This window comes from Bos grunniens, chromosome 8 (assembly GCF_055505025.1).
Source record: "Bos grunniens cultivar Pamir isolate PY7600 chromosome 8, Bosgru_T2T1.0, whole genome shotgun sequence".
NCBI lineage: Eukaryota > Metazoa > Chordata > Mammalia > Artiodactyla > Bovidae > Bos > Bos grunniens.
Genome location: NC_141172.1, coordinates 8853889 through 8868543, shown reverse-complemented (window position 1 = coordinate 8868543; position 14655 = coordinate 8853889). Strand labels below are relative to the sequence as shown.

The following is a 14655-nucleotide window of genomic DNA, read 5'->3' as shown; positions in this document are numbered from 1 at the left end:
GAGCATCCGGGAAGCCTGCAGCCAAAACAATAGGGAAAAAAAAAACGTGGAGGCAGAGGCTTCCAGGAGATTCCAATCAGAGATAGGAATGTGGGAGGGAAGGGTTAAGGCCAGGGCCAGTCAGGAAGGTACAGGAACATCATGATCAGGCTGGTGGTCTGGACGAGAGGTGGGAGATGCCAGGAGAGACAGAAGCTGCCGGGGTTCCTAGAGAGCTGGCAGGTCCACTGAATTGTGTTGGACAGTCCCAGATTATCCAACCTGTCTATATCCCAAAGGGTCTTAACCACCCCCCCTTTCTACTTTTTTATTGGTGTATAGTTGATTTACAATGTTGTATTAATTTCTGCTCTACAGCAAGGTGACTCAGTTATTATATATACAAATTTTTAAATATTCTTTCCCATTATGGTTTATCCTAGGACATTGAATTTAGATCCCTATGCTATAGAGTAGGACTGTGTTGTCCATTCATTCTGTATGTAATAGCTTGCATCTACTCACCCTAAACTCCCAGTCCATCCTTCCTCCACCTCCTCCTAACCCTTGGCAACCATAAGTCTGTTCTCTATTTGATCCCTATTTTCTATAACTCATGCACTGATAGTGATGATGAATGTATGCAAGGTGAAAAACGAATCACACCAAGGTTGATCTTTACCAGGTGACCTTAGAATAACCATGCAGATTTAACTGCGTGACTACATGCTTTAACATCCCCAGTTTCTTAAATCACTCTGACCTCTCCCAGGCCTGATAAGAGAACAGAATAAAATGTTTCTTTATGGATGAGCTATGATGAGCTATATTTGGCTCCAAAAACCCAACAAAGACTATAACTCTGTTTGTGCATTTTGTTAACTTGCTGGGTTACCTGGGTAACTTAACCTCACCTCTCTGAGCCCCAAATTTCTTTGTGAAATGACAGAGATGGGCCAGTTCGTTTTCTATTTCTTTCCAACTCTGAAATTCTATGAACTTAAGTAACTATATGTAAAACTGCTCCATGGTACTGAAGAGGTGCTTCAGAAGCTCTTGCATCGATTGGTACCAAAATAGATCATGCATGCATGCTCGGTCACGTCTTGACTCTTTGTGACCCCATGGATTGTAGCCTGCCAGGCTCCTCTGTCCATGGGATTATCCCAGCAAGAATACTTCAGCTGTTGCCATTTCCTCCTCCAGGGAATCTTCCCGATCCAGGGATCCAACCTGCACCTCCTGCTTCTCCTGTACTGTCAGGCGGATTCTTCACCACTGAGCAATCTGGGAAGCCCTAAAATAGACAGCAAAAGTACTTGATCTCCTCATTGCCTTGGACTAACAGATGTCCCTGGTCTTTCTCTTTCCTCCAACCTCTTTCTTGGCAGATGTGCATCCTCGAGTGTGAAGAGAAGGCCTTCACCAGCCCTCTCTGGACTCCATGCACCAAGGTCATGGCCAGGGGCTCCTGGCAGCTCAGCCCTGCTGACCCAGACCACGTGGCAGCTGCTCTGGACCAGCCCAGAGCCTCTGAGATGCAGCATCTGAAGCGAATGCCACGGGTCAGGAGCCTCTTTCAAAGGCAGAAGAGGACAGAGCCCGGCCTGGAGGAGGTGGGGGAGATTGAGCAGAAACAGCTGCAGAAGCGGTTCGGGGGCTTCACCGGGGCCCGGAAGTCGGCCCGGAAGTTGGCCAACCAGAAGCGGTTCAGTGAGTTTATGCGGCAGTACCTGGTCCTGAGCATGCAGTCCAGCCAGCGTCGGCGCACCCTGCACCAGAATGGTAATGCGTAGCTGGAAGGGGAGCCCCTCCCGGCTGCACCGTCCACTTCAACCCATGAGTGAGTGGGGCCCCAATGAGCTGGGGGCAAGAAGAAACGTCCTCTACCCTGTCTTAACCTTCCTCCCCGGCGGGGGCAAACATGTTGGCACCCAAACACAGATACATACTCCACACCACTTCCTTCAGGGGTTCAGCTCCTAGGACTGCTCCAGCCCACCTTTTTTTTTTTCTTTCTGGGAGCAAAAATTTTCCTGGGATTTCTCCGAACAGCTCACCACTGTGGTGAAGAGACTGGTTACCATGGGGATAATAGTAGTGTGTTAAGATAACTAATTCCTCTATGGCTCTTCAGGAGCTTAGTTACTATGGGGACAATGAAGTGGACCAAGCCTCCTATCAGGTTGCCATAGAAACCATTCACTCACCTTTCCCCGGAGACTTTAAGGACCCAAAGGACCTGCACTTAGCCATTTGCAGAGTCTGATCTATGTCTGTGATGTTGCTGTTTCACCTTCAAAGATGGCTTAGCTGTCCCCTCCCCTCCTCCCTCTATCTCAAGGTAACTGGCTTCCATGGCAACCTTTCAACTTTCCCACTCTCCCCCAGTCAAGGAGCTCTGGTTAGGAGCAGTTCTTGTTAGGACACTTTCTGTGTTTCTTTCTGCCACACATCACTTGTTCACCTGATCACTTTGGGCTGGTAGGCTGGTGCTTTGCAGCTGATGGCACCTGAGCAAGGTTTTGAGAATCTGGCCCTAATGACCTCAGTCACTTTTAGGAGAGGCACTAAAAGGATCATAATTTTTCCTCACTTTTTGCCTCTTTCCGGGTGCCATTTCTGGTTTTTTGTTTGTTGGTTGGTTGGTTTTAATTTTTATTTATTATTTTTGGCTGCGCAGGGTCTTTGTTGCTGCCTATGGGTTTTCTCTGGTTGTGGCGATGAGGGCTGCTCTCTAGTTGCGGTGCACAGGCTTCTCACTGTGGCGGCGTCTTTTGTTGCAGAGCACGGGTTCTAGGGTGTGAGAGCTTCAGTAGTTGTGGAGTACAGGCTTAGTCGCCACACAGCATGTGGGCTCTTCCTGTACTAGGGATTAACCCACGTCCCCTTCCTTGGCAGGCAGATTCTTAACCACTGGACCACCAGGAAAAGTGTCCAGGTGCCATTTCTGTCTTGTGTTTGCTTGCTTGCCCTTCCTCCTACCTCCCTGCCTGTCTGTTCTTACTCCCCCGGGCACTTGTTTATACATGTACCTACAATGCAGATCAGATCATAAATATCAGAGATCCTAACTTACTTCCCAGTCATGACAAACTCGGCTTTCCTCAGCCCATTAACCTACACATAACTTTGAGTGGCAGAGGGAACTAGCACAATGAACTTTTCTGAAAATCTAAGAGAATTCCAAGCATTAAGCATATGTGCCTTAATTCATATGTAGGAATATGATTATCTGCAGGATTTCATCTGAGCTTCCCTGGTGGCTCAGTGGTAAAGAATCTGCCTGGCAACGCAGGAGACATGGGTTCAATCCCTGCGTTGGGAAGATCCCCAGGAGGAGGAAATGGCAACCCACTCCAGTATTCTTGCCCGGAGAATCCCATGGACAGAGGAGCCTGGCAGGTTGCATGCAGTTCATGAGGTCGAAAAGAGTCAGACAGGCTCAGGCGCGCATGCGGTATCTCATATCTCTCCTTAAAGAGAGAAGCTTCCCCTAACAGAATGAACTATTCAGTTGGTCAGAAACTTTGCACAAACATTATCACCCAAGTGGGGGCTTTTGCCTGACAGAGAGGCATAAAAGCAAAAAGTTTGTGCATGGGCTCTTTTACTTTGCTTCCTATATGTCAAAGGTAGCCAGATGTTAATAATCCTCCTTCAATGTTTATTAATCCACATGTGAGTCTTGAGCACCCACACTGCAGCAGGAAGGCAGCCCACACAACACTTTGCAGGTAGGCTAGCTTGTTTGCAAAACGCCCATTGCCAAATACGGATATATGTATTCAGTGGCGAGCCAAAGGCTGCCTTGTTTATTTTAGCAGAATGACTAATCTCTGAAGGCCCTGAATTAACCTGCACTGGTTTTGAAGTCATATTCTTGGATCCCTAATAAGCATTCATTTCTCCAAAGCCATATCTACACAGGACGTAATAAAAAATCTTTCAGAAATGGCATGGGCTGAATTCTTCCAAATCTTAAAGAAATTCTTCTTTTTAAATTTTTAATTGGAGGATAATTGCTTTACAATATTGTGTTGGTTTCTGCCACATATCAACATGAGTCAGCCATAGGTATACATATGTTTCCCCCCTACTCCCGCCCCACCGAACCTTCCTCCTAAACTTTAGAGACATTCTTTAAAGGGACCATCAAGGCACCCTGAAGACACATCTAAGTCTGATCTATGACCGTTTACCTTATAAAGAGTTTCAAATCAGTCACGTTAGCAGGAATCAATTTAGTTTTTAGAAAAACTATTTGAGCCCCTATTCAGGCAATTGGTTTTTCTAGTTTTCTATTAAGCCTCCAACTGAGAGGTACTGGAACATAACAGGTAACCAGCTTCTGCCTGTGGCTTTGCTCAAGATATAAAGTTCTTGATGGAAACGCTGGTGATATTAAGCAGCTCATCTGGGTATTATCGATTGCTCTCCTCCTGCGACCATCTTGCTGATTCTTTTTTCTACACATTCATGGCTGCTGAGTTCCCGTGTGGATGTGTATTTATGAGTCCCTTAAGCCTGTCTTTATTTGCCTGTACACACCCCAGCCAGCCCCACACATGCTTGAGATTTCTCCATGGCTCGGGGACTCCTATTGCCAGAGCTGTTCTGGACACCTGAGACACCCAACACCAGCCTATATTTAGAATGCTGGGCGGAACGGCGCCACCCAACACATGCGACGTGTGTGTGTGCGCTCAATCATGTCCCACTCTGTGACCTCATGGACTGCAGCCCCCCAGGCTCCTCTATCCATGGGATTCCCCAGGCAAGAATACTGGAGTGGGTTGCCACTTCCTCCTCCAGGGGATAGGACCCATGTCTCCTGTATTGGCAGGCAGGTTCCTTACCACTGAGCCACTGGGGAAGCAAACACTTGGGATAAAGAACCCTTATTCAGAAAGTGTAATGATGTCCTAGAAGGGAGGGACACTGGTATATATGGAATCGAGAAAAATGGTACAGAGGAACCTATTTGCAGGGTGGGAATAGACACAGACTGTAGGGAATGGACTTGTGGACACAGCAGGGAGAGGCGAGAGGTGGCATGGATTGAGACAGCAGCATTGACTATACCCACTGCCATGTAAAACAGCCAGTGGGAAGCTGCTGTATGGCACAGGGAGCTCAGCTCAGCGCTCTGTGACGACCGAGAAGGGCGGGATGGGGCGAGATGGGAAGGAGAGAGGTTCAGGAGGGAGCAGATATCTGTATGCTTATAGCTGACTCACTTTGTTCTACGGCAAACACTAACAACATAATAAAGCAATGACACTCCAATAAAAAAATAACAAGTGGAATAAAAAAAGGGACACTGGGGTGCAGGACCAGTCCTAGAGAGACCTGTGAAGAGTACGCGACTGATCCCGATACCTGCCGTCCATTTTCCTGGCCCCATGCTCCCCTCCTGTCTTCCGCTGCCCCAGACTTTGACTTTCTAGATGGTGGAGAGTGAGCAGATTCATTCCTGGTGAGGAATCAGTGAAGTTAGCACTTGTAATAGAGCCACAAATGAGGGCTCTTTTTAGCCTGAAGAAATGAATTACTATACAGAGATTCCAAATACTGATACCAGGGATAAGAGAACTGTTTCCGGGCAGGAGGCTTCCCCTTTGTTCTCTTGGTTCTGACGCTAGATTATGGGCCAGGGAAACAGGTGTGTAGAGGGAGTCAGGGACCCCTTCTTGCTGCTTTTGGGGATAATTATGTGGCTTATAAAGCTTTTTTAAAAAAACATAATTTACTTGGCCGCACTGTACAACATGTGGGATCCTAGTTCCCTGACCAGGCCCTCTACATTTAGGGCTTCCCTGGTAGCTCAGCTGGTAAAGAATTCACCTGCAAGGCAAGAGACCCCCGTTCGATTCCTGGGTTGGGAAGATCCACTGGAGATGGGATAAACTACCCACTCCAGTATTCTTGGGCTTCCCTGGTGGCTCAGACGGTAAAGAATCCACCTGCAATGCAGGAGACCTGGGTTCGATTCCTGAGCTGGGAAGAACCCCTGGAGAATCGCATGGCAACCCACTCCAGTATTCTTACTTGCCTGGAGAATCCCCAAGGACAGAGGTGCCTGGTGGGCTACAGCGCGTGGGGTTGCAAAGAGTTGGACACGACAGCGACCAAGCACAGCACAGCAGCCCTGCATTTAGAGCACGGAATCTTAACCTCTGGACCTCCAGGAAAGTCCCAGACGATAGTTTTTCTTTGCCTCCTTTCTATTTCTCAGGCACTAGGGAAAATCGAATTGAAGGGACAGAAAAACTGTCAGATTTGCCGTTTTAATCTGCCATTAATTTGTCATTTTATGTCTCTCCAGGTGTCCGGGCGATCCCCAAAGCAGCATGTCTCCAGCCCCAAACCTGCCGGCTGGGCATCAGGACGCCTCCCTCCCCAAGGCACTGAGGCGAGCTTTGCCTCCAGGCTGCCACCCCAGGGTCCTGCCCCATCTGGTTGTCTTTCCCTCCCTGACTCCTCCTGGCCCCTCCCCATTCATGGCATGTTTCATGACAGCCCTGTTGCTACATCAGAGTGTATTTTTGTAATTCCTCCAGCTAACATTTAAACGGCCCCATCTCTCCTTCTCACTCACCTCTTCCCCCTTTGAGGTGGTGGGTTCAAGGAACAGGAAATCAAGCCTGGGGTTTTGACTCGTCACTGCCGTAACTTGTTTGTAAAAGAGCTGTTCTTTTTGACCGGTTGTTTTAAACAGATTTCTCCATTAAACTTCTACTGAGCAAATGGTTAGTAAATGGGTTGGCTGCTTCTTTAACTGAGAGCACAGACTCCAGATATACAGTCAGAGCTGCCTCTCCTGAGAGCCAGAGGCCAAACGCAGGTGACTCTGTTTTATGTCAAGTGTGTCGAGCAGGAACACCCCGACCGTGCTGGGTCCCCAGGTCCAAAGCCCGCTGCTCTGTGATTGGACCCAGCAGGCGGGATGGTGGAGGGGCCAGGCTACTGTACCCCACCCTCAGTTTCTGACTCACTAGAAAGTTGCATCTTTAACAATTTCCAGGTGATGTAGCATTTGCTGGTTTGGGACCCTCTGGATGGGGTCGAAACTAACTCAAAACATGTTAAGATGGGTAATATCAATTCAGCCAAGAAACCTCTGGTCCACCCAAATGGAGTGACTGAGGTGGGTCAAACTTCTATACAGATATATAGGGGGCCGTGGGAAATCAATAGGGAGGGTAAGGTGCTCTGCTGGGGAACTCGGGGCGTGGCGGGGGCGCCTGGTGAGGTGAGGGGTTACTGGAACCCAGTGAGGACTGTAGCTCCCTCTAGTGGTCAGGAGGGAAACAGCCACTCACTGTGCAGGCTGGTACCATCGGCGAGATTGAACTCTCTCCTTTCCAACTCTAGCCTGGCGTCTCCTGTTGGTCAGACCCAACTGGGAGCCAGAAAGTTAGGGGTGCAACCTAACTTTTGGATGCAGTCACAAAGGTGGACCTGGGAGGGTCCAGAGCTGCAAATGGACAATGTCCAGCCCAAAGGCAGTAAACCCCTTTAAAGGAGGGGTGCAGGAAGGCAGGGTGGGGGTGGCGGGCACCGGCGGGAAATCGCAGCGATTCTTAGTCTGTCTTAGACCAAGTGGGGCAAGGACAGGGGAAGAGGGAGAAAGGGGCTCTCTAATCTACACCAAGGGGAGGGAAAGGCTAAGGACAACCTCTCCCACAGGCTGCTGATCTAGACTGACTTTGGCAGAAATCTAGTTCTTAGGTCTTCTTCTCTGAGCAGCTTCACACCTCCCTGCTGGGTGGTGTGTGTCCTAGAACCCCCTCCCAGGGCAAGACAGAGCTTTCTGTGCCAGCTCCCCTTCCACCCAGGCCAGCTCTGAACCAGCATCGTGGGCCATCAGAGGACACAAAAGCCACGGGTTGACGGGGGTGGGGAGCAGGGTTAGCACGCGTTGCACAAGCAGAAGGTGGCTCCTTCTCTCCGTAGGCACTTGCCGGCTCCCCAGCAAATTTAGGTCCACAGCCGGGACCTTCTCCCCATCATCAACAATGCAAGCAAGAGAGAAAATGGTTACTTTCCTAAATCAAGGAAGTCACTAATGTAAAAAGTAAAAAAACAGTGGTTGCTTTTATGAGGAAAGGAGGAATAGCACCTAGCTAGAGGGCTTCCCCGGTGGCTCAGATGGTAAAGAATCTGCCTGCAATGCGGGAGACCTGGGTTTGATCCCTGGGTTGGGAAGATACCCTGAAGGAGGGCATCGGAACTCACTCTAGTATTCTTGCCTAGGGAATCCCCATGGACAGAGGAGCCTGGCGGGCAACAGTCCATAGGGTCAAACAGTCAGACACGACTGAGCGACTAAGCACAACACAGAGGTACAATGGCAGTTTCTGGAATGCTGGCCACGATCTGTTTTTTGAAGGAATGGTGGATACTTAGGTGTTTGCACTGTAATAAACCATTAAACTGTAAAAATTAAAATCAGAGATTAGGAAGAAAAAAAAAAGAAACTGGTTATCTCCTAGATTACAATCCTAACGCTATTATTTTCCAGATGATGACTTTGGGCAAGTTTTCTAACCTCTGGGCCTCACTTTCCTCACCTGTAAAATGGGAGTGATGAAATGAAAATAAATTAATAAATTTTAAAAATATTTTATTTTAAAAATAAAATAAAAATGGGACTGACAACAGTAATTCCTTTGTGGGTTTATCCATGTAAGCGCTTGGCCAGGTCCGATAATGTTGCCTGCTGTTACTATAAGCAAAGGAGTATACACACTTCTCCCCCGGGGCTATTGCTTGCTTAACACCAAGGACAAAGATAATCTTATCCTTTGCAGGGCGAGAGGGCGGAGGGACAGGCACACATCAAATCAGACAATGTACCATTTTATTCCTTATAAAATATATTTCATATTGCTGTAAAAACATTATATTTCACATTTTTAAAAAAATTTTTAACAGTAAAAATAATACTTGGAAGACAGCTGGGGGAAAAGGCGCCAATAAAGACAAGTTCACAGATGGGATTTATCTCCCTCTCCTTTTTTTCTTTTTGCCCCTGGTAAAGTCAGAACCTGTGAGGACCAGAAAGTAACAGGACAGATTTCTTCCGAAAAGTCAGAGTTTCCACATCCAAATCCATTATGTCCTTCAAAGAATCTAGCCTCGGGCCAACTGCAACCTTGTGGATGTTGCTCAGAATGTGTTCTGAAATTACAGGATTGCTTTCACAGCCAGCTTCAAAGTCAGATTATTAAATCTAAGCCATTTTACTCACCCGTTGGTCCTTGTGTTCTGCACCTGTGACCTCACTTGACCACCAGGAAATGGCAAGTCACTCCAGTCTTCTTGCCCGGGAAATCCCACGAACAAGAAGAGCCTGTAGGGCTACCATGAGGTTGCAAAGAGTCAGACAGGACTCAGTGACTCCACCACTACACCACCACTATTCACTGGACTCTCTTCGCACTGAAGCGCAAGCATGGGTGCAGATTCAGTATCATTAAGGCTGCTCAAAGCAGGCACCACAGACTCCAAAGGTACTTCCAAAATATTGGGAATAAGCATAACATCCCCGGAGTAAAGAGTTTCCCAAGACGCTTGCTTTGCCAATCCGTCCTGTTAGTTTCCAAAGCGCACCTGTCGCCTCTTACCTTCCATCAGGTTCTGCCTCCCAGGATGGGCCAGGAAGTAGGGAGAAATACAGAGATGAAGAAAACAGGCGTGATGGTGGGGTCAGTTCACAAACAACCCCCGGCCCTCTGAGAAGAGACGAATGGGACAACCCCAGGACAGACCACACGTCAAGAACCCGCACGACAGCCACAGACGGAGCAGTGGGAGGAGAGGGGCTGGAGGAGGCCACCACCACCGGGAAGGAGGCCGGAGCAAAGGCCGACAGGGAAAGCCGCACCAGAATGTTAAAAAAAACAAGAACCTCAGTTTTGAAATTGTTGCATCAATTTCTTCTCTCTTCCTTTTCTGCCCTGTACAGCAGTGAGGCGACAAGCCTGCCTTACTTAGAGAAAATCTTGATATCCAGTTGTACCTACATGGTCCAAACTGAGGAGGAAATGAAAATAGTGTCTCCAAAGGGGAGACCCAGCAAAGGCTTTGAGTAAGGAGGAAAGGGGAGACGCTGCTGGGCAGAGCTCCCCCCACCCCCGTCTCAAAGGCCCCCTCCTCACACGGGTAGGACCTACAGGTGCACAGGGCGCGAAGCCGGGAGTCAGCTTTGGGAAGCTGGGAGCTTGAAGGAGCGGGAGGAAGAACCCAGCACCTCTTGCTGGCTTGATTTCCAGCTTTACCGAGGGACAGAATTCCACATACATTTTTTTTTTTTTACTAAGTTATAAAAATATACCCCATCACCACCAAAGACACTCATGTGTTAGAGTGCCTTTCCCTTCTGTCACCAAACCCAGGTCACCATCACCCTTCACACCATCATACCCCCTATTCCCGTCTGCCAGTTTCCAACATGCGTGTCACAGATGGAAAGGCATCTATCGGGCTCCTGCAGCCAGGTGAGCCTGCCTGGACGGGAAGGACAGCCTTGCTCACAGCCAAAGCCTGGATGCCGCTGTGCAAGCCCCAGAGAGTTGGCCTCATGGTAGAGTTCCCTGAGCCCCTGACATTTGGGACGTGGGCCCTGAGGAGTCCCCCAGACCAGTCCCGCTCGGCAGAAAGGTGAGGCTTTGAGCCAAAAACATACCCTCCCCCAGCCCTGCTCGCCCAGGCACAGAACCCCCTGCCTCTACTCATCCCTCCTCAACAAAAATGGATTTACGTATTCAGCTCTCAGGTCACGCAGTTCGGGGTCCCCTCCATTCCTGAGGTCTCCAGTAGATGCTAAATCAACCCCAGTTCCCGTCACATGACCTCCTCAGGCCCCCTAACCTCCCCAGAAGACGCCCAACAGGTGTCTGGAACCACGACACCACATCCAACTGACCCTCCCCATCACACTGACGACCCCGCAGAAGCCCCCTGAAGAGTCCTGTCCTGCCTGTCACCTTAGGAAGAAAACCAGATGGTCCCCAAAGGGCCAGGTGAGCCCATGGAGCCACGGGACAGCTCTGTGCCCTCTCACCGTGGCAGGAGCTGCCACCTACCTTTCTCTCTGTTCTCTTCACCAGCCCGGCCCTATGGCCTTGGAGGAACACGGGAAGATCCCTGGTTCCCATGAGGCGAAGAGGGATCTACCTCAGGGCAGGATCTCTCAGCCAAAGGGGGAATCTTTAATCAGAAAGAGGCTCCTGAATACACCGTAAGTGAAAACAAAGTGTTTCTGAGGGGGTGTCTTCCAGAGCTGGTGGGGAGGGGTGGGTGTGGGTTCACTCAGGGAACAGCGAAGAACTCTTGCCGAGTTTTATACCGTCTGGTCTCTTCTCAAGGAAAGAGTGGGCAAGGGAGTCTTGATCTGCCACACTGTACGACGTGAATTCTTTTTAGCCTTTTGGCTCAGCTTCCTGGGGACAGTCTTTTTACAAACCTACGCATCTGGGCTTGGAGAAGAGGCCACACCGTATCTGTTGGGCTGCAACCTGACCTGAGGGACCCCACATCGGAGCAGCTGGCACCAGAAAAAGAGCTTTCCTTGCATTCTGATGGAAGCTGCTGGGGGAGGACAATCTCTCCCTTCTCCTAGATCTGGGTGGAGAAAGGGGGCCGGCTGCACCTCAAAAAGCTCACACATCAGCCCCGTCTTCCCACCCCAGCCTCAGCAGGTCCTGTTCTCTGGGTCATCAGCCAGAAATCTTTTTTCTAAAAAAAAAAAAAGTAAATCCATGTTGCTCAAAGTCCCTTCTGAAAGAGTGGAGAAAGCAAAGAATCCACCAGCTCAGCAGGAAACACAATGAGCTGTCCCTTCCTTCCATACGGTACACATTAATCCCCTAGGGAGATAGGCTGTGGGGAGGAGAGGAGGGGGAGTCATTTCTTTGGTCTCTGGTTTGCTGCAGAATACCCTTGGTCAGTTTTGGCTCTCTCTTATTTTAGGGGAAAAAAAATAATTTTTTTGTTTCTATTTAAAAAAAAAAAACTAAAACATTTGAGTATTCAATCTTAGCCAATAGAGCCCAAACTCCCCATGTCCACTCTGTAGCTTTTAGGCTTCTGCTGTGGGCTTGGGACCCATCTGCCTGTGTCCCCAGGCCACCGGGAGGGGCCGTGGTTCAGTCCAGGAAGCGCTGGCAGGCCTTCTTCCAGCGGCAGGCGGTGCACCACTGGTCCCGGTGCTCAATGCCGTACACCTTGCGGCACTTCTTAGCTTCCCCGCGGGCTTTCCTACAAGAAGGGTCAATGAGGGGATGGTCACCCGCTGGCCAGCCAGCAAGGGGGCCACCAGGGCCGGAAGACCGACCGCCTCCCTCGCATCTGAGACGTCCCCCACTGGCTCCCTGGGACCAACCCTAGGGACGAGGGGCGGGTGGGGACAGGAGCCCCCAAGGAGATCTCGGGAGAGGACAGGCTCACCTGGTGGTGCTCTGGGCCCGAGGTGGAGACGTGACGATCAGGTGAGACTTCATGGCAGGGGGCGGCTGCTGGGGCTCGCTGAAGCTTAGCGACCGGCTCCGGACCTGGGCACAAGGAGAGGGGCTGTGAGCACGAGGGCAGAAGTGCAAGGCAAAAGGACCATCCCGGGGGACAGCCAGCTACCCCCACCCCACCTGTGCCAGGAGGCCTTCTCTAGAAGGAGATTTCAGGGAGAGGTGAGCAGGGATCAAGGAGGGAGTGGAGGTGGAGAGGCAGGAGCCAGCCTTGAAAGGCACACTGCAGCTAGGGGAAGGGGCTCCAAGCAGGAGAGCCACTTGGCCTGGCCCCCTCGTGGGCTGCCACCTGCAGATTTAGAAGAAGCTACCATACTGGGGCAGAAAGAGGGACAGCACAGCCTCAGCGGCACCTTTGGGTACGTGGGTTTTACAGTGTGCGGTGATGCCTTCCTGCAGGAGGCGTTTCAGACTGCAACACCCTAAGGGTCTCTCAGTCGTATCCAACTCTTCGCAACACCATGGACTGTAGCCCGCCAGGCTCTTCTGTCCATGGGGATTCAAAATAACTTACAATTTATTTCAGTTTGGGGGCAAGCAACCTAAGGCGCTGGTCTGCGGTGGCCCGGGGAGCTCTGATCCACCTGCACAGCCCCCCACGCGCCCCTCTCTCCTTTCTCACCCTCCCTCTGCCCCTCCAGCTTCCCCATGTCCTCTCCCTCCTCCTCTTGGCATCAAAACCTTACCAAGCACCCCCAGGGGCTCAGAACTAAACAGAGCGCTGATCCCACCTGGCCTCATGATCTTGGCAATAAACTTTATCTTGGTGCTCCTCGCCACCACGCCCCTCCCACATTCTATTGGCACCTATGACTCTCGGTGGTGGCGGGGCGGGGGGGGGAGGGGGGCGGTGGGCAAGGGTATGAAGACTTTCAAGAAGCTGGGGTGCAGGAGGCAATGAGCTCGGGGGAAAGGCCTCCAGCACGGGGTGTGTGTGGCTGAGCCCTCAGCTGGTTCCAGGGCCCCTGGAAGGGCTGAGGGGCCTGGAGCGCTGGCGCACTCACCGGGGACAGGGAGGAGGTGCTGGAGGGGGCAGCAGCCCAGCTGATGCTGGTGTAGATGTGCGGGGAGACCGGGATCTGGAAAGGCGGCAGAGCCTGTGGAGACAGAGTGCGTTGGCCAGGGCCCAGCTCAGGAAGCTCTCAGGGCCCTCTTTCCACTCCAGTGACCTCATGGTCTGCAGCAACAGCAACCTCACACTAAAAAGTCCTGGGACACCCCAAAATGCTCCTCCTGAGAGAAATAGCAGAGCACTGGCTCTCTGGAGTCGTCTTTGTCTCGGGCTCCAGGCTTTTTTTGGAGCTCCCCTCTTGGAGCTGGTTTACGTGCCAGCCTCATGACTTAATCATCTCCACAGATTAACTTCTTGGCGGCATCATCTACGAAGAACATGCTCGGGGCAGCTCCCCCAGAAATTCAGCCTTGTGAGTTGGGGCACAGGCACTGCGCTAAGTGCCTGCCACCCCTGGGGCAACCGCATGGAAGCAGCGACTCTCCAGGTCAAGGTTTGTTTCTAAAATCACCAACCGCCCTTTCCAGGTCTCATGTCACAGGGACAGCTGGCGGCCTGAAGGGCCACCTGAGTTGAAATAGCTGAGTGACCACTCATGACCACTCATTCTAATGAGAAGGAGAGCTGGCTTGCTCTCTAAAGGCTTTCCGACGGAAAGCACTGCTTCTTAATTACTAACTTGCAAATAAGCCTACAGTCGGAAAAAAACAAGCAGTAGGCATCAAAGGATTTTAAGAAAAACTTGCACATGGCAAACAGAGTCTTCGGCACCTACTACATGCAGTAAAAACCACCCTAAATGCCACCCGCTCCATGACTGCTTTCCCAACCCAATGGGCATAATACCTTGGTCTTTACAGCTATTGTTGCTTAGTCACTAACTTATGTCCGACTTGTGAACTGTACCCTGCCTCCTCTGTCCATGGGATTTCCCAGGTAAGAATACTGGAGCCAGTTGCCACCTCCTTCTCCAGAGGATCTTCCCAACCCAGGGATCGAACCCGAATCACCTGCATTGGCAGGTGGATTCTTTACCACTGAGCCACCAGGGAAGCCTGGTCCTTCCTGTACCCACAACAATTGCTTGTGCCTCCAGTAAGATATTTTAACTACTTATTATAATTAATCGTAGTT

General features: G+C 50.5%; 2 protein-coding genes across 19 annotated transcripts in view; one reads left to right on the top strand and one right to left on the bottom strand.

The window, feature by feature from the left end:
* PNOC (prepronociceptin) overlaps window positions 1–6735 on the top strand; it is a 29145-nt gene extending 22410 nt beyond the window's left edge. For 6 of the 10 annotated variants that reach the window (XM_086414842.1, XM_086414840.1, XM_086414837.1 and 3 more), the window contains 2 exons: window positions 1371–1764; window positions 6308–6735. In XM_086414842.1, the coding sequence (XP_086270968.1) occupies window positions 1371–1764; window positions 6308–6393 (480 nt within the window). In that variant the 3' untranslated portion in view covers window positions 6394–6735. Of the gene's footprint in view, window positions 1–62; window positions 170–1370; window positions 1823–6307 lie in introns of those variants that run through there. The other 4 variants (XM_086414836.1, XM_086414841.1, XM_086414839.1 and 1 more) reach the window with 3 other exon arrangements.
* A 2093-nt stretch (window positions 6736–8828) lies between these two features.
* Window positions 8829–14655, bottom strand: part of ZNF395 (zinc finger protein 395) — a 67419-nt gene continuing 61592 nt past the window's right edge. For all 9 annotated transcript variants that reach the window (XM_086414824.1, XM_086414827.1, XM_086414830.1 and 6 more), the window contains 3 exons: window positions 13514–13606; window positions 12436–12539; window positions 8829–12246 (listed from right to left, as the gene is read on the bottom strand). In XM_086414824.1, the coding sequence (XP_086270950.1) occupies window positions 12135–12246; window positions 12436–12539; window positions 13514–13606 (309 nt within the window). In that variant the 3' untranslated portion in view covers window positions 8829–12134. The remainder of the gene's footprint in view (window positions 12247–12435; window positions 12540–13513; window positions 13607–14655) is intronic.